Here is a 25,823-nt window from a genome sequence, read left to right on the forward strand (position 1 = left end):
CGGGCGCACTGCCTAAACGCCAGCGCTTGTGTCTGGCAAGGAAACGCTGACCAGATCGCTCTCACGGGCACGTTGACTCCAGGTCACAAGCCGGGGGCGGGGTGAGGTGCCGCCGGTGCCACGGGAGGGACTTCACCTTGGCTGGCGGGTCGCGGGCCCCGGGCCAGACAGCGGGCGGCCTTCCTGCCCGTCTAAGGGAACACGGCGGAGAGACCCTGGCCGTGCTGGGTGCACAGTCTCCCGCTCTTCTCTGGGCGTCTTCCGGACGCTTCCCCGCGATGCTGTGGCTCCGTGTTCGGGCCCCTGGGTGGCGGCCTCCGAGAGCTGCCCCTTTGCAGGCCGCGTCTCCTGCCGCACATCCCCCGCGGTGCCTCACACCCTGGGCCCCTCCTGCCCTTCACCAAACACCCTTTTCTCTGTCCACCAGCTGCTGTTTTTAATTTGTTTTAATTATGGACACTGTGAACCCCCTGTAAAGGCAGCGGCATAAGGGGGGCGCCCCTACGCTCACCACCTCCCTTCAGGGGGGTCTTGTCCCGCCCACACCCCTCGCCTGCCCACGCGCATGGAAGGGACCCCACACGCCAGGCCAGCGTTCCTGCGTCCCCTGCAAAGGGTCCGCACCGTAAGATACGGCTCTTTCTTTACAAGCACAACTGCGATACCATCATGAGACATCAGGACGTGCCAGTCGTGTGCCAGCCTCGCACACGCACCCACCACTCCACCCGCCCGGTGGCCCCCGGTTTCTTTCTAACGGTTTGGGTCTTGAGCCAGATAAGGAGCTACCTGGGACCCGTTCATCCGTCTCTTAAAAGCTCACCGGTTCCTCCTCCCTTTCCTCCCTCTTCCCTTGCAGTGTGCGTGCGTGTGTGTGTGCATGTGTGTGTGCACGCGCGTGCACGTGTTGTTTTGCGGAGGAACCAGCTCTGGCGAACAGGGTCCCTCGGCCTGGTCCGCGAGTGCCGCGTCACGGTGTCAGTGCAGCTGCGCCTCCCCTCTGCCCCGGGCTCCTGGGGTCCCTGTGCGCCTGTGCTCATCCGTCCCACCGCTCGGCTCCCCCCCGCCCCTCCCAGAGCCCCCCAGCCGCTGCCGCAGGGGTGAGGGTGAACAGGGGCTGCCCCGCCCAAGTGCCAGACTCCGGAACAGCGGTGCCGACACAGATGTGTGGCGGGTGGCGAGGAGGACCCGGCCCCCAAGAAGCCTGTTTCAGTCCACCGACCAGCAGCAGAGGTGAGCCGGGGCGGGGACGGCGCCCTCTGGAGGCCGCAGCTCAGCGCCTTCCTTCCCTGCCCCGCCCTCCCCTGCTGCTGTCACCGCGGGTCACTCGGGTGAACATGACGGTGACCTCACAAGGGAAGCCTGTCCCCCAGGCCGTCTGTCCTGCATGACATCAGGGACCCGAGTCCAGCGCGCACACAGGCCTCCCCGCGGACGGGGGCGCTGACGACGCTGGCGAGCCCAGATCTCTTTCCAGCCACAGCTGGGGAAGAGGAGGCACTGGTCTGCGGACCCCACAGGATACAAACAAGAACAAGGGGGGAGTGAGTGCCTACAGGTTCCGCTCACGCCCGCGCCCCCTGAAAACTAGGCAGGCGCGCAGCGGGCGGGGGCCGCGTACCTCCCTCTGGTCCGGGCGGACGCGAGTCCACGCCAGAGGACGGCTCTGTGTTCCTGAGGAGGTCGAAGCAGACAATAGGCAGAAGGAAAGTCAGGGTGCATTTCATTCTCTGAAACAGCTCTTGCTTTCCTCTCTTCTACCTCCGCACACAAAGCATCTAAGGTCAGACTTTCAATGAGCGTCACACTGACGGGGGGCTGACGGCAGCCCTGAGCTCAGGCAGTTCTCGGTGCGCGAAGCGGGAGGTGCCTGGGGAGGGCAGACGCGCAGGTACACCTGCCTTCCCCGGGCGGGAACGTGGCTCCGAGGCCCCTCCCCACCCAGGCTCCCCCTTCCACCCCTCCTCCTCCCTTGGGTGTCTTCACCCAGCCTGTGGGTGCCTCCTGGTGAATCGGCGGCCTTGGGGCTTTTGTGGCTGTGGTGTCTGGCGTCTACACAGGAAACACCTCCGTATTTTCGCATTGAGAAAACAATCAGAGAAAAGTAGCAGGAGAATGAAGTGCGGGTCGTCTGCGCACAGCTGGGGGGCACCTCAAACTCTCTTCCCCAAGAGCTGGGGCTCCGGCCTCCATATAAAAGTTCAGCGGGAAGATCAAGTATGCAACTAAAGTACTTCTTAAAAATGCCATGTTTCCCACGGGGCGCCTGGGGGGCTCAGTCGGTTAAGCGTCAGACTTAAGCTCAGGTCATGTTCTCGCGGTCCCTGAGTCCGAGCGCCTCCTTCGGGCCCTGTGCTGACAGCTCAGAGCCTGGAACCTGCTTTGGATTCTGTGTCTCCCTCTCTCTGACCCTCCCCTGCTTGTGCTCTGTCTCTCTCTGTCTCAAAAATAAACATTAAAAAAAATTTAATGCAATGTTTCCCAATTGCATTTGTTTTTGGACCTGTTACGTGGCCTGGAGACACCACCTGTCTTTCCAAAGAGAGCCTCTTTATTGTTTCTTTGTCAGGCATTTGGAAGGGGTCTCAGCACCAGCCATTGGCTTCCACAGGATCGGAGGTGAAAGGTCCGTTGTGACCAAGCGCCGGGGACCGTGCACTCGCCCGCCCGGACCCCTCCCCAGCGGCTGCCCACCGCCCATGCATTAACCTGGCTCCCACACACTCGCCCCTCTTCCTGCCCTCGGTCGTGCTCACCTGCTCGGCCGGCTGTGACCGGTGAGCCCCACAGGCTGCAGGCTGGGAGATGGCAGACCCCCCCCCCCCCGGCGGCCGGGCCCTGGTAAGTCACAGGGACCCCGCGTGGGGTGAGAGGTGCACCTGTCCCCTGACGTTATGAGGGACCCTTGGGAGCCATGAAAGGAAGCTGCCCGGTGTCCCCTGAACAGGGGGAGGCTGATCCCGTACTGGAGGGTGGGTGCGCCCTGGCCCTGCATTCTCCAGGGACTCCTCCCTCCTCAGGAAAGCTAATCCCGACAGGCTACGCCGAAGGCCTTTCAGTTCTAGAAGGAGCACAGCTGGTGTGGCCGGCGGGAGGAGCCTGAGCTCAGCCACTATGCCCTCAGTGTGTGTGCACCGTGGGGAAGGTCAGTGTGTGTGCACCACGGTGCTGGGGAAGGTCCGTGCGTGCGCCCCGCGGGGAAGGTCCGTGCGTGCGCCCCGCGGGGGAGGGTCCGTGCGTGCGCCCCGCGGNGGAAGAAACGGGAACCGCTGTGGCCCGAGGAAAACGAACTCGGCGGCCGAACAGCGGCACAGAGGAAGAACCGACACGCAGGAGTAAGCCAGGGACGAGGCAGCCCCGGCCCCGCTAACGAGACCCGGGTCCGCCGCCAGCGCCCCACCTGGCCCGATGCGCACGCCCGGCCTCCGGAGTTTCTCTGCGGCTGACGGCAGGCCGACGCCGGGCTGGGCCGGGCTCTCCTGCGGGGGCAGCCTGGCCTCTGCCCACCGGCCGCCAGCAGTGCCACCATTTTGAAGACACAAACCTGTCTCCAGATGTTGCCAAATGTCCCAGAGGGAAAGCCTCCCCTCGCCTCCAGCTGAGAACTCTCCGTGTGACCACACGGCGCGGGGCAGGTGGCCTTGGGGTGCTCACGAGCCTGCCGTCTTCCCTGGGCTGGTGACCAAGCACCGGGTCCGCGTGCACCACCTCCCTGCACCCTGTGCCCCCCCCCGATTGTGATGACCTCCCACCTTCTCTGCACACTCCTTATGCTGAGGACTCATCCATGTAGTTGTTCAAACAGCTCCCTGCCCCAAACGATGGCTCATGAACTCATCAAAACAAGTGTCCCCTTTATAACAAGTTTCATAATGTGCCCTTGACTGTTCTAAGCTGAACTTCTACACCATGATCTACACACACTGCTTGAGATACATCTGTCTTTACGTGACCGAACTCTAATATAACAGAGAAATAAAAGGCGGGTCACTTTGAACAGAAAGCGTGAATTCTAATGGCAAGTGTTCAGACTGAAGTGCTCGGAAGCAGGTTCCTGGCTGAAGACTCGCCGTGATTCAGGCTCCGGTGCGACGGGTGGGGGCACTTACAAACACCGGGCTTCGCCCACCTTCTGGGGTTCTTGGAAGTGGTAAAAAATTCTTGGTGAAACATCAAACCAAAGTTCTCCCTTCCCTTGATTTACACGGTTAGTTGCATTCCTGAAAAATTTATTGCTCATTAAAACTGCACACACACACACACACACACACACCTCTGATTTACCTACAACACAGGGTTAGAACCGAGGCTTAAGTAAGTGTAGGCGGGACGAGAGACATTCAGAATCATACGGGACGTGAGTGAGGTCCTCACTGGGCGGGCCTGCTTCCTGCGTTGCCCAAACCCGGCATCTCTGGCCCTGGGGTGCTGTGGTGCCCTCCCAGTGTGTGACCGCCAGGACTCTCCCAGGCCCCCAGGACGGCCCCTGGAGGCGGCCCCCACTTAGGGCTGCCGTCCGGTCCTGCGGAAACCCAGCTCCCGAAGCCCAGCTGTCTTGCTCTCAACAATATCCCCAGCAACTAAGTACTTGGTACACATTTAGAGCAAAAAACTTGTTGAGTGAATGAAGAAGGCATTTCCCTGCGGGACACGCAGCGTCTGATGCTGTTTTTCTTCCTTGATTTCAACACCTGAAAGAGAACATTATTCGAACCCTGGGCCCTTTCACCCATGTCTTGCTGCTTGAAAGGAAGAGAAGGTGATTTAATACACGGTGCTGGTGGGCAGTGGTCACCAAACGCAGCCAACACTGGTTTGGGTTTGCAGAGGCTGGGGTGTTGTTAGCAGACGGACGCCTCTGTCCCCCCACTGGAGACCGCAGAGGCGGGTGACGCTTGAGGACGCGCGCTCTTGAGCGCCTGCTGCATGTGTTTGCTGCTGTAACACACGAGAAAGATTTTTTTTATATATTTTTCTAGAGGGGGTGGAGGGAGAGTGTAAGCAGGGGAGGGGCAGGGAGGGGAGACAGAGGATCTGAAGCAGGTCGCTGACAGCAGCGACCCCGATGCGGGGCTCGAACTCACAAAACTGCAAGATCACAGCATGAGCTGAAGTCGGACATTTAACCAACTGAGCCACTCAGGTGCCCTGAGGACCGATCTTTTCTTAAATTAAAAATAAGTTTATTTTCTATTGCAACAGCAATATACGCTCCAAGTGGGCAAGCTGGAAAATACCAGAATAACGAGAACTGGGGAGCCCACAGTCGCTCTCCCAGGATGACGCCACCCCCATTCCCCAGCCCTGTCTCCGGGCATTACGCAGGCATGTCTATTTTTACAGTATAAAAAAAGTTGAGTGCAGACTGTATTTTAAAAACTGCTTTCTTTCTCCCCCATGAGCCTCTTTCTGTGACTAAATACGTATTCCTCTGCAGTTATCTTGGGGGCCGAGCCGTAGGCGTTGAATGATTGTGATAAGTACTGAAGCTGCCTCCTATGGGATGCTGCCCGTGTCTCCTTTACCTAGTGGCTAATTCACCAGTCCCGGCACTGAATCTGACAGTCTGCAGACACCTCCAGGGAAGCCACTCGCTGGGCCAGACAGCGCGAACAGGCCAAGGTCTTCCGCCCTCTAGCTCTTCGGACACGGTCTCATGTCCGTCTACACCCGTGTGCGGACCGGCCCACAGCGCCGACTTACAGGAGCTCAGCAATGCTCCCTGGAAAGGTCATAGAGGCCACCCATCCTAGCACTGTTTGCAGCCGCAGTGACTGGCCCGTGTGGGTCCCCCAGCCACAGAGCGCCACGTGGCCAGAGCTGAGTGAAGGCTTCTGTCCTGCGGGAGCCGCCCCTCATCACAGCGGCTGGGGCTGCCCCGCCGCCCGCTCCTGCTGCCGGTCCACGAGCCTCCCGCGAGCCTGAGCCGTTTTAGAAACAGGACCGTGCAGATGGGGCCCATGGACGCCCCCAGCCCCGGGGCTGTCCAGACGCCTGCAGAGTTCACGGAGGAGCTGTGGGCCCCGCTGCTCTCCCGTCCTAGGCCGTCTGTGCAAGAAGTCGTGTGCGAGAGTGATGCCGCCGTCAGGTGTTTGAAGGAACTGAAGGAGGTGCCTCCCACTGAAGAGGTGCTGCTCGAAGCCGCCATGCGGGGACCGCGGGGTGCTGGCCTCTGGGACGATGCTCAGGGCGCCCAACTCGGCACAGCAGGGACAGGTGCACGGGGTGGTGGCCGTGTAGGACGGACACTGGGGGGCCCAACCCGGGGTGGCAAGGACAAGTTCTCCGAGCCGGCGTGCAGGAGCCACGGGGTCCTGGCCACGGGGTGCTGGCCACGTAGGACGGATGCTCTGGGGCCCAACTGAGACTGCAGGGACAGGTGCTCCGAGCCGGCGTGCGGGAGCCACGGGGTCCTGGCCATGTAGGACGGCTGCAGGGACAGGTGCTCCGAGCCGGCGTGCGGGAGCCACGGGGTGCTGGCCACGGGGTGCTGGCCACGCAGGACGGCTGCAGGGACAGGTGCCAGTGGTGGCAGGCACTGTCAGTCTGGACTTCTGCTCTTGCGGAGGGAGGCCTGGGTCCCAGGTATGGTGGGCGGGTTCTGAGGTGCCCACCTGTGCCCCCGCCCCTGCCCAGCTGGGGGCGGAGCCCGGAGCCTGGAGCTGGCGGTGCGTGGGCCTGTCGGGTCTGTNTCAGCGCGATTCCCACTTCCTTTTGTACCAGGAGGTAAATCCGAATCGTAAGCAGTGTTGTTTTCTAGGTGCCTGTCTCTCCTCCACCGTCCCTCCTGTTCTCTCACTTTTTCCCTGTTTGTCCATCAGCTTTTTAATGAGGAAAACAACAACCGTCCGCTAATGTCCCTAGAGTTTGAGTGACAGCCCCACTCCCAGTGACAAGTGGCCGCAAGGAGCGTGTCTTCCGGGGACCGCAGAGCACCTGCGCCCCGCGACGAGCCCCTGACCGTGCGGTGTCTCTTCTCCCCTAGGTGCCCCAGGACGAGTGGGGGGGGTGCCCCCCGGGGGGCAAGGACCAGGAGATACCCTGCCGGAGAATGAGGAGCGGGAGCTACATCAAAGCCATGGGCGACGAGGAGAGCGCCGAGTCCGACTCCAGCCCCAAGACGTCCCCCACGGCGGCCATGCGGCCGGACCCCCTGCTCAAGCCCGTCGGACCGAGGCCGCTGGCCGATCTCCAAACGTAAGCCGCCCCCGCTGCTCTGTCCCCTGTGGCCGCCTCACGTTCCTGAGTTGCGGATGTCAGATCGATGGCCGCTGGTTTTCAAGACCTTTAGAAACATGTTGTGCTTTTTTTAAAAAAACAGACGTCTGGCTATTTATCTGGGTGATTTCCACGTCAGTGAATTGTAGAGCCAGTCACGGCCGCCCTGCGCTCTCAGGTGATGGCGGTCGGATTCCCAGAGGCGTGTGTGCGTGGACGTGTGTGTCTGTGTGAAATCGCGACAGGGCCTGCGCTGTTGCTGAAGCTTTATAAGCGCGTTTGTAGGCAGCGGTTCCGGGGGCAGGGAGGGGACAGGACATGGATTCCGTTTGCAAGTCCAATGGCACGTGCCTCGTGATCCTGTCCAAAGACAGATGGCTGATAAGTGCAACTAGTCTCTAACCCAGAAGCAGGGAAACTCCCTGGGAAATAGGTGTTCCCATGAACTGTGAAAAGGTGGCCCTCAGCACCAGCTAAGTTTGGATGCACGCGTGACCCTTGGGCGACACAGGCTTTGGGATTCACTGACCCCTTGGCAGTCGAAAGTCTGCGTACGACGTTTGACTCCCCCCAAAGCCTAACTATGAATAGCCTACTGTTGACTGGAAGCCTTACCCATGACATAAAGGGTCGATTAACACATAACTTGTATGCAGTATGTACAATATCCTGTGTTCCTATAATAAAATACGCTAGAGGAAAATGTTATTAAGAAAATCTTAAGCAGGTTGCCTGGATGGCTCAGTCAGTTAGGCATGTGACTTCGGCTCAGGTCATGATCTCACGGCTCATGGGTTTGAGCCCCGTGTTGGGCTCTGTGCTGACAGCTCAGAGCCTGGAGCTGCTTTGGATTCTGTGTCTCCCTGTCTCTGACCCTCCCCTGCTCACACTGTCTCTCAAAAATAAACATTTAAAAATTTAAAAAGAAAATCCTAAGCAAGAGAAAATACACGTGCAGTGCTGCACTGTGTCTATTGAGAAAAGTCCACGTAGAAGTGGACCCACGCAGTGCCGACCTGTGTTCTTCAAGGCTCCGCTGTCCGGCCCCGCCCCCTCCACGTGAAGCGTCGGCACCAGGGGACCCACTTCTTTGCGCCTTGCCAGCGCTGCAGAGTCGTTCACCATGACCCATGAGCATGAGGACAGAGCCCCAGACCGAGGTGCGACTTCTGTGTCCTCCCTGCCCGTGCCTGGCGCACGCGGTGGTCAGCAAAACAGCGGTGTGACGCCCCCCACACCTGCAGTTTGTCATTCTCGTTAGCGTGCAGGACGCACGCTCAGATTTTAAATTGCACCCGCATCTTACACGTCAGCAGCGCAAACCACGTCTTTGTTACCTTGTTCAGGTGAAGTCAGTGCCGGAGCTGGGGATGCCAGGCGGGAAGTGGGGTGAGGCAGACACCGCGGTCTGTCTCGCTGCACGCGGGCCTCCCCTCTGCCTTACACAGAGATGGTCGGGTTTGTCAGGGACCGACCGGGAGCAGAGCCCCCCCGGGGCGAGCGCTGGTGTGCTGGGGGGACAGCGGGGAAGGGAGGCGAGCGGGAGCGAAGACGCAGTCAGGCGGCGGCGTTACTGGGCAGTTGTCCTCAGGACGTAGGAAGCCGAGAAGCCGGGCGCAAACCTGACCGGCCGCCCCAGCAGGCAGGGCGCACACTGGCCATTTCCGTGTGAGCTTCGGGTCACGTTGGACAATTACAAAGTATCAGGACTCACACGGGTGACCGCTGTGCTTAGCAGGGCTGGGGGCTCAGGCTGCTGACAGTTTCGCGTGGTCTGGGGGCCGTGAACCACTGGGCACATGGCCACCGACCGGGGCTGACATTCAGAGTTTGTGACTCATACCACGATTGTGTACGTTTAAAGCAAACCACAGGAAAGAAAAGGAAAAGCCAGCTGTGTTTTAATGGTGAGCAGGAATCAGGTCGTGTTCAGAGTTATGACCTTTATTTTCACGTTAAGGAGTTTCCTCCCCTTTGCCTTGCCGGCCCCCTGCGTGTCCATCCTGGATTGTCCTCGGGACCTGAGGCCGCCTCATTCTCCCACGGTGGAGATGCCCGGGGTCTGGGACCAGGTGCCCCCACGACAGTGTTCAGAAGATGGCGTAGGAGTTACATTTGTACAGCCCACACCCAGACCCAATACAGTCAACATTCCCCCCAAAACCCAAGAGTCATGAAGAGGCCAAGGCCGCCTGACGCCACAGTCCAGGTACAGACCGTCCACAGGTGGAAGTCAAGCTGGGCGCCCACGTGCACATGGTTCTGGGGTGCCTGACGCCCGTCCAGCCCGGTCGACGTTGGGGAAATGAGTAATCAGCGGTGCCCAGCTGCTCATCCTCTTCCAGACTCAGCCCAGCCTCACCCTCAGGCCTCCACGGCGCTGTCCACACCGCCACGGAGGTAACACGACAGTTGGTCTGTTCTTCCGCATAATCTGTCCCCCGATCCAGCCTTCCAGCAAGTGTTGGGCCACTGAGCTCCGTTCTGTGTGTAAGTGTGCAAATTATTCTCTCCCCAAGCTGGGCCGGCCCTGGAGGAAACGAAACAGGGAGGGCAGGGTGGTGAGGCAAGCACAGGGTTCTGTGCCCGACAGGAGCCCTCTGCGGATTTCCCACATCCACGGGGACCCCGGGAGTCAGTCTTCTGCACAAGTTCCGTTACTGGGAGCACGTCCATTAAGTGATTGCTGTTACTGCCTGTCAGCATCTTAGCCTGTTTTACATTTGTTTCGGATTTTATAGATTTCGCTGTGATTCATTTCTTGCCATTTTAAGTGACATCTCAAAAGCTCAGCCATTTACTCAGAGCCCCGACCCAGAGAAGGAAGGTGCCGAATGTCACAGAGGTGACTCCCCACGGGTTTGAAATGAAAGTAGCTGTAGCCCCACGCCCAGAGCGAGTGTGTCTGCCCGCGGGCAGCAGGATGACACGCCTGGAGACCAGCAGGCATCACAGGAAATGAAAGTGGTCCACGGAGCACACGGGGTCCCTAGAGGAGGGGTGGCCGGAGACCCTCAGATTAGCGGCCCCGCGCCCTGCAGAGCGCTAACCTACCACTCACCTCACGCCTGTGCCCACTGCCTGTGGCCCCTGGGGACCTGCCCCGAGCACCAGGGACGCTCTGGCGCTGTGAGGATGGTTTGTGTCCACTTGCTGTGGTTTGTGTGGTCCATTACCAGAAACGGAGCAGACTGTGAAGCAGGCCGGGAAGCAAAATTTCGCTGTGAGATAAAACTGATGGTTCTTAAGTTGTATTTAGAATATAATTGAAGTCCTGCCCTGGCGTTAGCACACGGAGCATTCCCGTGCACACCTGCCCGGCGTTAGCGCACACTCTGCGCTTGTGCTGACTGATGAGGACAGTCAGCCCCTGTCCGTCGGTAGGTCAGACCCCGTCCACGTGCAGACAACGGCCAGAATTCCTATAGATGACCAGGAAGTTTCACGTTATTACTGAACCCAATTTACTGCATTTTTAAATCAGCTTTTGTATTAATATTTGAGATACTACATTTGCAGATTAATCATTTTTTATTATTAGGAAAGGTAAACTGACTAATTTCATTTGGGGGCCTTTGGGGTTTTGTTTCCTTTTTCTTTTCTGGTTAGTTGAGTTGAGAAATCAAAGCTCTTACGATTTTGAACACCTCTGAGTCATTTCTGAGGACGGTAGCATTTTACATTTATAGAAGAGGGGGACTTATTTCAAGAGCTACTTTGTATGTGAAGAAAAATGCAGGTGGATATGAGATATATGCGTAAGAATCATATCAGTACGTGTGTGTGTGTATGGTGTGCCTGTGCACACTTACACACGTGTGTGTATGTGTGTATGAATGTTTTACGATTTTCAGGTGGAGAAGACATATCCAACCATTTTTCCTCAGTGAGAAACCACAAGATAATGACAGATTAGAATTCATAATATTAAAAACTGACTCACAGTCAAAGTGAACAAACCTACCACAAATTAAAAGTACCGTCTTGGGGGCACCTGGGTGGCTTAGTCGGTTAAGCGTCCGACTTTCGCTTAGGTCATGATCTCGCGGTTCGTGGGTTCGAGCCCCGCGTCGGGCTCTGTGCTGACTGCCAGCTCAGAGCCTGGAGTCTGTTTCAGTCTGTGACTCCCTCTCTCTCTGACCCTCCCCTGCTCACACTGTCTCTCTCTCTCTCTCTCCTAGAAATAAATAAAACATTAAAAAAAATTTTTTAAAAAAAAGTACCATCATGAAGGAAAACAGTAATTAAAACCTGTGGAAATGTTTTGCCATTTAAGTGACACATTTGTGTTCTTAATATATAGAGATGCCTTACAAATCAATGAGAAAGAATAAACACCATAATTTAAATATGGATAGAGGTCAGGAAAATATTATTCCCATACCTTACAAATCACTAAAACTTTCTGGAGAGTATTTTAGCCTACCATCTGAAACTAGAAATCTAAAGACACATTCTAAAGAAATCCCTGCAAAGCACAGAGATGTACAAAAATACAGTGATGTTCGCTATTTCGTCATAGGTCATTCTAAGAAACTGTAAATCACCTAAACACCCATTGGTAGGGATCGGACCCACTTAGGAGAACCTGTCCTTGGACGTACCTGCCCCTGTAAGGAGTGACGTGTGTGCAAAACTTTTCATTATAACACTGTTAGGACAGCAAAAGTTTAACCCACAGTCCGCTGCTATCGGACTGACTGAGCAATAGATACACCAACACTAGAATGCTGTTAATAGAATACACTAGAGCATTGTGCAGCCATAAACATGAGTCAGACTTGTATGTACTGATGTGGCAAGATCCAGATTATATTAATTTTAGAAAACAAAGTATAGAACTTTATAAAGCATCCACTTCCTGTATAATAAAAATGGGGAAATAAAAATAAAATTCCTATCACCTTGTATTACATAAGGAAACAATGAAAGAATCCATAAGAAACTAATAAAAAAGGTTTACATTTGAGGGAGGGAAGGAAGTAGATGCCATGGGGACAGGACAAAAGTCTGTTGTCCGTCTTTCCTGCTGGGAGTTAGCACATCCCTTTCCTTTCCTGCTGGGAGTTAGCACATCCCTTTCCTTTCCTACTTGGAGTTAGCACATCCCTTTCCTGCTGGGAGTTAGCACATCCCCTTCCTTTCCTACTTGGAGTTCGCAGCATCACTCACACAAGTGTGCAGTCTACCCAACACTGTAACGAAATGAATCTTAAATAAAAGAAGAAAGTCTACTGCATTGTTTCGTCCACATGGCAGGGTACTAGGTAGCCGGGCAGTAAGTACAGTGAGGTGTCTTTACAAACTCACATAGAGTGGCGTCCAGTTACTCCTTCAGGGGGAAAAGCAGCATGAAGGTAGCAGGGAACAAAATGTCTCAAACAGCAGCCCGGAGCCCGCGTCTCCTCCCCCATGCTGACTTCCGTGTCCGCTTTCTAGCTCTGAGCGTCCGTGCACCCAGTTAACTTAGCTGAATCCCATAGCAGATTCTTCACGGTCCAGCCCTGACAACCCATGAGGCCTTATTTCCCATCATTCCCAAACATTGGGGTCTACATTCCAGCCCCTCCCAAGCCACCCAGAATTCCCAAATGCCCCACTGTCCCCAGCTGTCCTGAGCTCTTGCTCATGCTTCTAGTGCCCAGCTCGGAATCACCTCCACCAGGGTGTCTCCCTGGGTTAGGTGTCCCTGCAGGGTGCTCCCTTAGTGCCTGGCGCTTACCACGGCCACACATTTGCCTGCTGCCCCCAGTCGCCCGTGTTCTCTGTGAGGCAAGAGGTGCGTTGTCTGTCACTGCCCTTGCTCCGTGCACAGAATGAACGAGCTAAGCTAACTTCTCAGGAATCACTTCTGAGGAATCCTCGCTAATCAGCTTAATTAAAGAACTGCTATTAAGGGCACCATCAAAGGAGCCATTTGTACAGATTCTAAAAATGAAGATCCTCAGTTTGCAAGATGTGTGTAAAGCTGATTCACATCCACCCAGTTCCTTACATTCTTCCATAGTCCAGGAAAGGCCAGATGCCAGCCTCCCTGAGAATATTGCACACCGTCGATGTGCAGTTCTTCAGTTAATAGGACACCATTTGCTCCTGTGGAGAAGGCACCGTCGTCATGGTTTCCACCGCCACCTACGGGTGGCAATTCCGGATCTTTCCTTCAGCTGCAGGAAGCCCGGGAGCTGTCTGCGACTGTGGGGCGCTGCTCTCCTGAGTCCCGCCTCCAGACCCCCAGGCAGCCAATAGCCTCTCTCACCAGGGGGTGCCGTCTCAAGAGTGGCGCCTGGCACTGAGCCCCCAGGTACCCACTCAAGAGGGGAGTGACCCCACCGTCCCCAGGGGAAGGCGGGAGTGCTCCACTTTGCTGCTCATTTTTCTTCCATTCACGGGCACTACAAGGACCCGCACGCACACATCCTCACCTATTCTATGTTTGTCTAGTGTGTTCCCAGCTTTACCTGATTTCATCTTCTGGATTTTCAGCACACACACTGACTCTGGTCTTATTCTGATTCTCTTCCTGTTGTTTTGATGTTTTTAAAGTCAAATCAAGAACTAAGTAAAAAGAAAGGCAAAGGAAAAGTTCTGCTCTTAAAATTTTGTGTTTCGTTTATTCTGTCTACTCTTTCTATATGTCTAGTGTCTTGTTTTGAGAGCTAGTTTTTAGCCTATAGCAACTGGTACTGTTTCTACGACCCTGCCTTCTGTCCCCATTAAAACTCGTTAGGGCCTCGGCCCAGTGGGCTGCAGCACAGGCCTTGTCCAGCCCTGTTACGGGGGGGCCACACATTTAAATCCATAGTCTACAGAATGTATAATTTTGTTAGCCAACTATGCCACTGCAGGTGCAGATAAGGAACGTGGGTCCCGTGGTCCTGTGCAGCGAGAGAGCCTCACGGTGACCTGCGTCTCGGGCAGCTGGTGACACTGGGGCTTCACGGCCCGGCCGAGAGTGGTGTCTGTGTGGTTTTGGGGCCAGCCTCAGAATACACCACCGATCCATTAATTACGTTATTAAATTGATTTTTTTTAATCGCAAAATTATTTGTACTCCTCGCAACAAGCTAACACAAGACAATTATATGCAGTAGAACACCATTCTGTCTCTCACGTCCCCGTGCCGTGGGGAGTAGCCATTTCTGACAATTACACCCCGTCTAGACATTTATATATGCCTGTATGTATATGCATATAAAACAAAATATGTTTTTTAAACAAAAAGTGAGTGTATTGCTGCAATGTCCTTTCCTTTTTGTTCCCTCTACTATTCTTTAGTATTTTATTGTATTGTATTTAGTATTTTATTGCTATCATGAAATTTCTCAAATTTTCTGGCTTAAAAGCAGAGATTTGTGGTCTGAAAGCCCTGTGGGTCAGAAGCCCTAGAGGGGTCTTCCTGGGCTAACAAGGGTCCACAGAGCTGTGCCCCTTCCTGAGAGCACAGGTTGGGGGGGGTCTCCTTGCACATTCAAGTTGCAGCTATAGGACCAAGGCCCCCATCTTCTCCAGCTGGGTCCCCAGAGCCGTGGCCCCTGCCACGCCCTCAAAACCAGCTGAGGGAGGGCATGGTCCCATCTGTTCTTCAAACCTCTCCTGCCTGGTCTCAGCCGTTGTATCTCCGGCTCCCTGTGCCTCCCTCTGCTTTGAAGAGTCCATATGACAACACCAGCCTGCCTGGATGACCCAGGGCACTCTCCCCATCTTGGGGTCAGGTGACTGCCAGCCTCCATCCCATCTGCAGCCTGAATTCCCTTTTCCATGTGGTACAGCACATTCACACACATGCCACCCCAGGTTAGAGATCATGGGAGTCAAAACTCTGCCTATGCAGCAATCACATGTCTCCTTCCATGGCACAGCCACAGACCTAGTGCGTCCCCTCTGTGCTCAGCTGGGTGTCAGTGAACGGGTGTACTGTGATTTATTACCCATTACGTCATTGTCGGGGAACTGCTTCATGCCTGCATGTAGTGTTGCAAAGAAAATGGGACTCTGAGCGAGTGTGCAGCTGCCACGCCTGCGTGCTGCCAGGATGGCACCACGGGGGAGTCCCCTGGGACCTGTCTGCGTCTGAACCCGCATCCTCCTCAGCATGGCTACGGAGAACCTGACTCGATGGCAGTAGCTCCAAGTTAGCGTTTACATTTACTTGTACCCTTAATCTACAACTAGTTTAATTCTCTACCTCTGTACAGTCTTGAGGGGTAGACATTGTGCTGAGACAGGCCTGTTGCCCATTTCCCTAAAACTGTATCAGGACATTATCTCAGAAACACCTGAAACATCAATCCAAAAACCAAAAGATAAAGAAATACCTACAAGTTCATTGTATGTGGGCAACATCACCCTGACACCAAAGCCAGACAAAGATACTAAAAACAAAACAAAACAAAAAAACTATAGACAAAAATTCTGATGCATATTAATGTAAACATTAAAAGATCATACTTCTGAAGGATAGCTTGAGAATCTCCCAATTTAGAGAATGTAGCCTCATCTCAAATAACTGGTCCCTTTGTGGAAATCTATTGCCAATCCATGCATCTCTAGAAACTTCAGGAAATCAGGGTCTTAGATTAATCTTATGGATTGGCTTGTTGGGAACATAATTTAGGCTGCAGTGGTCTGTCAACATTAGGGGTCATCTTGAGAACGGAAGGTGGGCATCTGGGACGTGGCTGGAGAACGTTGTAAGGGCCAGCTTGTGCAATCAGCTCTTGCATTGGTTTATCAATTTTCTACCATTTTCCTGTTTTCTGATTCATTATTTTATGCTTTTGTTAATTTTTTTCCTTTTTGTTTCCTTAGATCCATTTCATTATCTCTCTCATTTTTCAGCTGAATGCCTATTTAGTAATGAGAGTGTTTAAGACTATGAATATTCCTAAAAGTGTTTCTTTTGCTGCATCTCATATACCTTGATACGTGATGCTTTCGTTTTCACCACATTATAGATAGTCTGCAGCTTTGTTCTGATCTCCACTTTGATCAGGATCGAATGAATTAACTGAAAGAAAGATACACTTATGAGATAAATAGAGCCATTATTAATTTTTTTCCTTTTAATTACTTTTCCAAACTTTTGTAATGTAGGATGTTCTTTCATATTGGTCACTTTTCCTTCTTAGCCCTTTTGGCAGGAAACTAGATTTAGATAGATAGATAGATAGATAGATAGATAGATAGATAGATAGATAGATAGATAGATGGATAGATAGATAATATTATCATTTTTCCTTTTTATCCCCATTTTCCCCATTTCTGATTATATGGGCTCTTAATCTCCCAAATATTTAGGTCATTCCCACTAACTCTCAAAGCTGCAAAATGCACTTACGCACGTTCCAGTCTACCCATGAGCTATTTTTGTGCACTTTTCTGCTGTTCATGTAGCTTTCATGTGTGTCTTCCAGCTCATAGTCTGAAGCATACCCTCAGTTCCTCTCACGGCTTGTGATAGAGCTCTGACAGCATAATGGACAGAAAATTGTTCACCTTCAATCAGTGAAGGGTGTTGAAAGCATCGTTCTGTGAACACAAGTCAGTCTCTTCACTTTTGTAGACGTCAAAGCGCCCCTTGTACTTCTGTAGCAAGTCAGAGGGTGTTGTTGTTCATGAGTCAGGATCCATCAGTTGCTGAAGGGCCATTTCCAACCAACGAACACGCTGAGTAAGGAGAATAGAGCAGAGGCAGATCTGTAAAGTTTGGGGGCAACATTAAACCACATGAAACTCGATCCTAAACTTGAAGCAGCAGTAAGTCTCACTCTGTGTAACTCTCCCAACGTGGTAAAGAGACTTTCTTCTTTGGAATTTACTGTCTTCTTTGGTGTGTGATGCAGAACATACGAATTCATTCATTTATTCATCCAATAAATTGGTGTGTGCTGAGGATTAATATTATAATTATCAAGTAAGTAAATGAATAGATGTATCACCAGGACATTAATGAGGCAACTGAAAATAAATAATTAATAATTACAGAAATAATTTTCAGAGCAAAAAAAGTGAGATTTTGAGGAACTAAATTGCTTTTGGAATAACTATTTTCATTAGAATAAAAATGTTTTTAAAACCCCTTTCACTGAGAAATTTGACAATGTATATCAAAAACATTCATATCAATTCCACTTACGGAACCCTAAAGAAATAGTCAAATTTCAATAAAAAATTTAATCAAAACAAAAGGAAATCCTAGAAGAAATTCCAAGTGTTTGCTGTTATTTGTAGTGAAGAATTAATTAGAAACTCACGTGATTTTGGAAGTGAGCAGGTCTGAATTCTGCAGAGCAAACTGGCAAGCTGGAGGTCAAGGGAAGAGCTGACGCTGCAGCCTAAGTGCGAAGACCGTGTGGAGGCAGAAGTTCTCTTCCTTAAGGAGGTCAGTCTTTTCTCTTAAGGCTTTCAACTGATTGGATGAGGCCCACCCCCATTAAGGAGAGCAATCTGCTTTGCTTAAAGTCTACTGATTTAAATGTTACTCATACCTAAAATATACTTTCACTTCGCCACGTAGACTATACTTCATGAAATATCCAGGCACCACAGCCTAGCCAAGTAGACACATAAAAGTAACCATCACACACGAGCAATCTCGTGTATTAGAAATCTAATACAGGAAGCCACCAAAATATCAATAATGATCTTCCCTGGAGGTGGTTTTGTGGCCGCATTTTATTCTCATTTATTTATTTTCTACATGTTTTGCAAAAGCGTATATTAGTGTTGATGTAAAAAAAGATACCGGAAGCTATTTCACTGTGTTAAGGCCCTCATAATCCCTACGTGTTGTTTCTCCAATAATAATACTGCATTTAAAAGCAAATTATGCTTGTGTTGTAAAGTTACCATAGTAATAAATCTATGCTCAGCAGCTTTATTAGACATTCAGCTATGAGCGGAAGTATAACTGTGCGTGTGTTGAAGCCGCAGAAGTGAAATTATTCCCAGCGGCATTCCCACACGGCGTCTCTGCAGCATGAGGAGCGAGAATCCCTGTAGATGCGCACGCCGTAGGGAGTGGCTGGGGCTGGTCGGTGTCACGGGGACCCCCTTGTCTCTGATGGAGCCACGCGAGCAAGTGTCACTTCAAGCATTTCTAAACCGGGAGCTCTCGAAAGTCACTTCTGGTTCCGACACGGTTACTTATATTTGGGGGACACCATCCGCCTTACTTCTCTAGGGGTCGTCCACTCCGGACCGAGTGTCTGTGTCCCCCAAATCCACGTCGAACCCTAACCCCCACGGTGATGGTGTCAGGAGGCGGGGCCTCGAGGAGGCAGTGTGGCCACGAGGATAGAGCCCCCGGAACGGATTAGGGGAACCCCCAGAACAGGTTAGCGGCCTTCTCCAGAGGCCCCTCGCCCCTTCCGCGTGAGGACACAGCAGACAGTCACACACGAGCCAGTCCCTCCAGACCCCAGGTCTGCACGTTCCAGTCTTGGACTTGACCTCGGGCTTCTCGTTCTCCAAACGGGGAGACACCAGTGTGTGTTGTTAATAAGCCCCTGACCGGGGGGTCCTCTTAGAGCCACCCAAACCGAGAAGGGTTGAGCAGAAGACACACGATTCTCGTCTTCGGGTGGTCAAAGGGTCCTCAACGCCCTGGGTGGTAAACGTGGGATGTTTCATACTTTCTTGCCCCACTGTGCTTGGGAGCAACCCCACCCCCTTCGCAGCAGAGGGACAGGCTAAGGCTACCTCTGGGCCGTCCCTCAAGACACAGGCATTTGACACCGTCCAGACAGTCTTGCTTCTTTTCACATTTCCACCCATTCCCTGGTTCGGGGCTCTTTTCTTCCCCTCCCTCTGGGCAGGCGAGGAGCTTGCAGGGAAAGGGCGGGGAGCATGGGGACCTGCCCGCACCCACTGGCCCCCACGTGGCTCTTCCCACGCTGGAGGGAAGGAGGGGGTCCCTTACCTGACCCTTCAAGACGGGAGGACCCCTATGCTGCTTGTCACCACTTCCCGTACGGCTGGCCTGTTGGCTGCTGCGTCCCTCGTTCCCGGGAGAATCCCGAGCCCGTCTGCTCCTTCCTTCCTTGCCCAGCACGGAGGGCATGACCATCGTCCCCTCTTCCTGCCCAGCACCACCTCCCGCAGTGTCCTCAGATCCTTTCCCGTGGGCTTCTTGCTTGGGGGGACAGTAAGGATAAAATGGCTCAGAGCCAGACACCCTGAGCGTCTGCTTGACCTGCGGGGTGTTTGCACGTGACCACTGTACCACTGGGGGGGCGCAGACCAGCCCGCCAGCCGCCGCCCCTCTCTGGCCCCGCGTCCCTCCCCAGAAGCAGCCTGTCTGCCCCTCGGGAAGAGGAGGGACACTCCCCAGTCCCCAGCAGAGGGGAGACCACTCATCGACTGTGTGGATGCTTGTGGACTCTGCAGCTCTTGCCTTTCGCCTCTACATAAATAATTCTGATGCAAACTAGAAGGTCGCAACACGGGGCAAACGTGTCTGAAAAAGGACAGGATCAAAAGCGACAGGCTCTGAGGTGACTCCCCCATCTGGCCGGGCGGGGGGCGGGGGGCGCGAGGGAACAAGCCGGGAAGTGCGGCATCTCTCCTCCTGGGTGGCCCTCCCGCTCTCTCCCAGCGGACAGACACCCAGGTGTACTGTGAACGCCGCAAATATTTACGAAACGACCCGTCCTCTGCGCCCGGCTCTTGCCTGAGCCACATACGCGGGCGTCCGGCCCCAGTGGCTGCAGTCAAGGGCGCTGGCGGCTGCTTGCTGGCCAGTCTGCCCCGGGGCTGCCCCGCGCCCTCCCCGGCTGCCCCTGCTGCCCCGAGACGGAGTGCTCTCCGTAACCTCTCCCCAGATCATGAGGACCCCGAATACCCTTCACGTGCTACTTGCCGCTGCTTCTCGAATCTTCGTGAGTCGGTGCTGGCCTGGGCGGCACTTCCCTCCCGGGATCTCACCGCCTCCTCCGATGCCCCCCTCCCCAGGGTGTCCAATCAACTCGCTGCTCTAGGGATTTGCTCACACGGCACTGTTTCATACAGGCTCCAGGGTCTCGGGATCCCGTCCCGGTGTCGGCCAGGGACACAACTTCCTCCTGCTGTGGAAAGTTGGCTTTTCCACCACAGCTGCCCCAGGGCCCCGTGCCGTCATGCGGTGGCTTCTGAGAGCTGGAAGGTTCCCACAGTAAGGGTTGTCCATGCGCCGTCTTGCCGCACATTTGATGTGGGGATTCATATTTTCTTTTATTAAGTGTATGTATTTGTTCTGAGACACACACACACACACACACAGAGTCAGCACACAAGTGGGGGAAGGGCAGACACAGAGAATCCCAAGCAGGCTCCGCTCTGTCAGCACAGAGCCCTACACGGGCTTGAACCCACCAACCCTGAGATCATGACCTGAGCCGAGATCACGAGTTGGACGCTCGGGCGACTGAGCCCCCCGGGCACCCCAGGATTCTCACTTTCATCTGCGTTCTTCTCCACTTCCTGATTAAATGACAACCACCCCCCGTGGGAGCGCCTTGTGGTCTCATTGCTTTGTGCTGTCCCCGAAACCGCCTGCCACAGCACCCTACGTGGCACGGCTACACTATTGCTCTCGTTTCGGATGGACCCACGTTTAGTGGTTAAGTAGCATGTGCCTCTTACTTTATAGAGTGGTATGTAATCAAGTATTTAATGTGTAAAACCAACAGTCCAGAAATAAGACAGATGTGGAAAACATGGAAACGCAGTTTCTCTGCTCACGTGGGCTTTAATCTCAGGTGCACCCGGGGAATCCCCATGAGGCGGGTGGCTGTTGCCGGGAGGAGGGGTCGTGATCTCCAACACCGCCGGCCTCGCGCAGCAGACCTCACCTCAGGCGCCGAGAAGGGGTCTTAGCAGTCATGGCACAGAGTACTGCTTAGCATGGTATCTGGTGGCCTGAACTGCTTCTAAGGAAATCTTAACTGGGGCCAGTTGCACGGGGTTATGGCGGGCAGTGCCGGGGAGCGCTTGGTACGGTGCTCTTCTTCCCGTAACCTTGTGTTCCAGAAATGTTGCGTGAGACTAATCATTTTCCCACAGGTCATACAGAGCCCCTGAAACTTTCAAGCAGACTAGCAGAGTTCTGTTCTGGACAGAGTGCTTTGACTTTGTGCGTACAATTAAGGCTCGGTCAGAAAGGGGGTATGACAGCCACAGCCGTGGAGACAGAGACCATGGGTCGGGCGCTGGGGACGTGGTGAGACACGGCCCCCGAAGGAGCTGGCAAAGGAGGCCCTGAGGGGCGACCCGGGCGGGACTGGAGGTGCTCTCGTGGGGGAGCGGGGCCGGCGGGCGGAGCAGACATGCTCAGTGCGGCTTCGGGCTCACGGAGGTTTTCATGGCTGAGCCGCACCTGGCGGCTCCGTCTGCTAAGCATCCGACTCTTGGTTTCCCCGCAGGTCATGATCTCACGGTTCATGAGTTCAAGCCCCGTGTCGGGCTCTGCGCTGACTGCGTGGAGGCTGCTTGGGGTTCTCTCTGTCTCTGCCCCTCCCCAGCCCACTCCCTGTCTCTCAAAACATAAATTAATAAAAACCATTTTCGGGGCGCCTGGGTGGCTCAGTCAGTTCAGCGGGAGACTCTGGCTCAGGTGCTGATACGGTTTGCAGGACCAGCCGCCCGTCGGGCCCTGTGCCGACAGCTCGGAGCCTGGAGCTGCTTGGGAGTCTGTGTCGCCCTCTGTCTGCCCCTCCCCCGCTTGTGCTCTGTCTCTCTCTCTCTCAAAATGAACAGACATTAAAATTTTCTTTAAAAAGAGTAATTTTAAAAGTTGAAACTAAACAAAAATAAAAAGTNAGCTGCTGCGCGTCCGCCCCTCCGGGGGCGCCTCCCTGGGGTCCCGCTGCCTGGTCCCTCCCCCCGGAGGAGGCTGCCCACGGCCGCGGTGGGTCTCGCGGGCCCCCGCTTCTCTCCCTGCTTCTCCCACGGCTCCGCGTTATGTAACCGCCCCTCTTCTGCACAAATGAAGCCTCCGGCTCGAACGATGTCGGTCTGTGTTCCACCTGTTTCTCTCGCGCCGCCTGTAAGTACCGCGTGCCCGGGGGCCCCGCCGCCCCTGCTGCCCTGACCCCTGCCTGTGACCTTGTGCATGACCGCATCCACGTGCATGGCCGCAGATACCGTCCTGGGCTGCCTCTCCCACGTCTTCCTCTCCACCTCCCCTTCTGTCTGGAGTCCAGACCCGAAGTGAAAGCCTGGGGACGGCTCCGCGGAGATGTCTGACAGCATCTCACTTCCACTTGGCCCCGAAATGCCTCTGGGTTCCCTACCGTTATCCCCAGCCTGCATGGTCTCGGTCCCTGTCGTGGTGCAGGGCACCTGATGCGCCCCACCCCCGGGAACAAGGGGTGCCCCCGGCGGTGGTGCGAGGAAGGGGGAACAGAAGCGGGCAGAGAGAATGACGGGGAGCCCACTCCCCTGGGGACACGTCTTTAGGTGTCTCCGACTTGCAGAGCCGTGCCGATGACTCACGTACCCCAAGCGATGAACACAAAATGCACTGCAAATAGAATCAAATGAGGGCATGAGAGACGGAAGACGTGACAATGGTGATGGGGGGGCGGGGGGGGGGAGGAACCGGCCGGAGATTTCAACAGACGCCTGAGTACTTGCTGTGAGGTAGAGACAGGGCACCCTGGCGGTTCCGGACCCTCTTAGGACCTTTGTTCCTCACAGGCAGGTGGGTGAGCGCTTCCAGCCCCGGTGGATGAACACGAGGCCTGAACAAATAACTAAATACCTAACGGATGACCAGATGCGTGTGTGTCGTTGGCAGAGAATGACGTTGCAAATGAGCGAGGTGAACATTTGAAGTGGGCCCTGGGGTGTTTCGCTAGAATCAGAGGCAGTGGCATGAACCTTTTAATACCTGCACGTACACAGCCAGGGAGAACGGGAGGCACTCACGTGTCTGCCCGTGGCTCAGTGCGCACGCTCACCTGCCCGCGTTCCGTCCGGCACCCGGGTCCCGATTCCCAACAACCATTCTCCTCACGGGAGCCAGTGCTCTTTGGAGAGGTGTCTGACCCCAGTCGTGGGCGGAGAAAACACAGAATCAGGTGGCATAGCAGGTGGCTGCAGACGGTAAAGGAGAGGACTCCACGCAGGATGGGGGCGGCTCAGAAGGAGGCAGACACCCCCTCGCAGGGGCTCCCAGTGGCCAAGCCGGGGCAACGTAAGCAGCAAAATCCGGATTAGTAATACTGGACCATACACAGCGCAGGGATCCGTGCTGACGCGAATAAATTATGGACAAATGAGCAGGCGGGGAAGGCGGACGGCTGTGCCCGGCAGCACGGTGCTTGGGGCAGAAGAACGGGGACGGAACGGCTGTGCCGGGCCAGCACCGCGGCTTTAACTAATGCGGCGCGAGCTCCTAACAGATGAGCAGAAGCGAGCTGCGAGGTAGCACGTTCACAGAGTCTCAGAATATCTCCCTGCAGGGTGCGTGCTCGCCCACAGGCAGTCAGCACTCCACTGGGGAGAAGCCAGCCGACCCCGCCCGGCCCTGGGCAGGTTCCCTCCACCCTCTAAGACACGGAGACACCGTGGACCCCTGGCTTTCCTGCCCGAAAGGCATTACCAGCAGCTAGTCACAGCATACGGCACAGAGCCCAGCAAAGGGACGCTCTACAAAATAAGTGACAGGTAGTTTTCCAAAGCATCCGTCGGTGACGCAAGGCAAGGGAGCACGGGGCACCTGCCGCAGGTCACAGGCCGCAGGCGGTACGCGGCCAGCACGACCGAATGCAGCAGAACCCTGGACTGGACCCTCCACCACGAAAAGATCAGCTGTAAGATCTAAAACTCTGACGACGTCTGCTATTTAGCTAAGGATGTTGCACTCGTTTTAGTTCGTCCTGTCTGTATTTCTGGTTGTACTATGATAATGCAAGATGCCACCACTAAGGGAAGCTGGAAAGGAGTGTACGGTAACGTGCAATATGTGTGGAGCTTTTTTGGAGGTCTTAGATTATTGCAAAATGGTATCTTTGAGCCCAATAATTTCCAAGAAATAGGTCACATTCTCTGACTGCAGTGCAATAAAACTAAAAAATAAATGCCCCCAATATAGCAACAAATACAATCGTACAAATGATCAAACAAGTCTCGGAATGGTCCTCCGAGTGTTCCGGGACTGTGGTCTGTCCCCGCCCACTGCGCCCAGCCAGGGCTGGGTCCCGAGCACCCCCGGGCACCCCCCGGGCACCCCCACCCCTGCCTCTGAGCTGGACCAGTGCAGCGCCTCTCAGCTCACTGGCCTCCCTGCTTCCCACCTTGGTGAGCTACAGCCCGTCCGTCTCCACACCGCAGGGACTGGCCTTTCCAGACACGCACCCGACCACGCCGCTGCCCTGCCCAAGCCCTGCGACCCGTGCTCACTACATTTGGAGTGAAATGGAGCCTTTGACTTCATACCAAGTTTATTTTGACTTCCTGCGTCATGCATGTTATCAAGCCCGGGCTGCTGGCCACTCTGGTCCTCAGGTCCTTCAAACACGCAGCCCTCAGGCCCAGTTAGAGCCTGTGGACCTGCTGCCTGCCGTCGCCGCCGGCGAAACGCTCCCCCCGTGTGACTGGTTTGTGCTGAGACAGCCCCGCACACGCATGTCCTCGCTGAGACCCTTCCTCATCCCGGCCCCGTCACTTTGCATAAAACTTGATTCGCCGTCCTGCTCATTAGCACGATTTGCTGCTTTCCTGTTGGTGATAGTCTGTCGGCCCCTCGCCAGCGCCTTCGGGCCACCCTGCCGCCTCCCTCACCCCTGCCGCGGTGCGTGCCGCACAGATGCGCTCCCTACGTACTTGTCGAAGAAACCAGTAAGTGAGTCAGTGAGCAAACATAATTCGAATGTCCAGAGCAGTTCGTAACATGTATTAGATGCTCAGTAAGGGCTTGTTGGGTGTCCCGATGCGACACAAGGGGCAGAGTGCTGCCCAGCACGAGGGGTCAGTTAATGCCATGTTTATCGTTGACGACACACCGTGGCTCACGTGGGTCACTGACGTGGGGCTTCTCTTCAGAACTTCAGCCGTCCATTTACAAACCACGGCTTCGAAGTTGTATGTTACCAAGAGTCTTTGGTTTTTGACGTGAAGGAAAGCAGGAGATTGACCGGTAGAAGCAGATGCCCGGGGTTGGGTGCGGCAGGGAGCATGCGTCCGCGGGGGCTCAGCGTCACTGTCACCTCAGTGTGTCAGCTCTGCTGTGTTTGCCCTGTTCCAGCTGTCCCCAGGCTGTGGCAGGGGACAGCCGGTGCAGGCCGACACTGCTCAGCTCGGTGACTGCAGGAGAGGGAGCCTGTTCACCGGTGGCAGCAATGCGTTTATTCGTCTCTTCAGTTAACGGGGTTCAGGCGCCCCTGTTAGGCGCCAGCCACCTTTGCGTCTGCTGTAGGTGTGTCACGAGCAACACGGGCGGGAGCCCCGGCCCCGCCGGTGCCTGTCGTCAGAGGAAGACAGGCGCGCGCGCAACCGCCAATCTGTAATGAGCGAGGGGAGCGGACCGTGTGGGAAGGTGCTTGTGCCGCGGGGAAACCGAGCCGGGTGGGGGGTCGGGCGGGCCTGTGAATGGGGTGAGGCGCGTGCAGGGTCCAGTAGCCTTC

General features: G+C 54.8%; 1 protein-coding gene across 1 annotated transcript in view; it reads left to right on the top strand.

Moving 5' to 3' along the window:
- Window positions 1-25,823, top strand: part of DLGAP2 (DLG associated protein 2) — a 608,379-nt gene that overhangs the window by 503,416 nt on the left and 79,140 nt on the right. Inside the window, exons 6-9 of the mRNA XM_077771905.1 lie at window positions 1,164-1,233; window positions 5,865-6,336; window positions 6,426-6,535; window positions 6,986-7,197. Of these exons, the coding sequence (XP_077628031.1) occupies window positions 1,164-1,233; window positions 5,865-6,336; window positions 6,426-6,535; window positions 6,986-7,197 (864 nt within the window). The remainder of the gene's footprint in view (window positions 1-1,163; window positions 1,234-5,864; window positions 6,337-6,425; window positions 6,536-6,985; window positions 7,198-25,823) is intronic.

This window comes from Crocuta crocuta, unplaced genomic scaffold (genome assembly GCF_008692635.1).
Source record: "Crocuta crocuta isolate KB4526 unplaced genomic scaffold, BGI_CrCroc_1.0 scaffold111, whole genome shotgun sequence".
In the NCBI taxonomy this organism is placed as follows: Eukaryota; Metazoa; Chordata; class Mammalia; order Carnivora; family Hyaenidae; genus Crocuta; species Crocuta crocuta.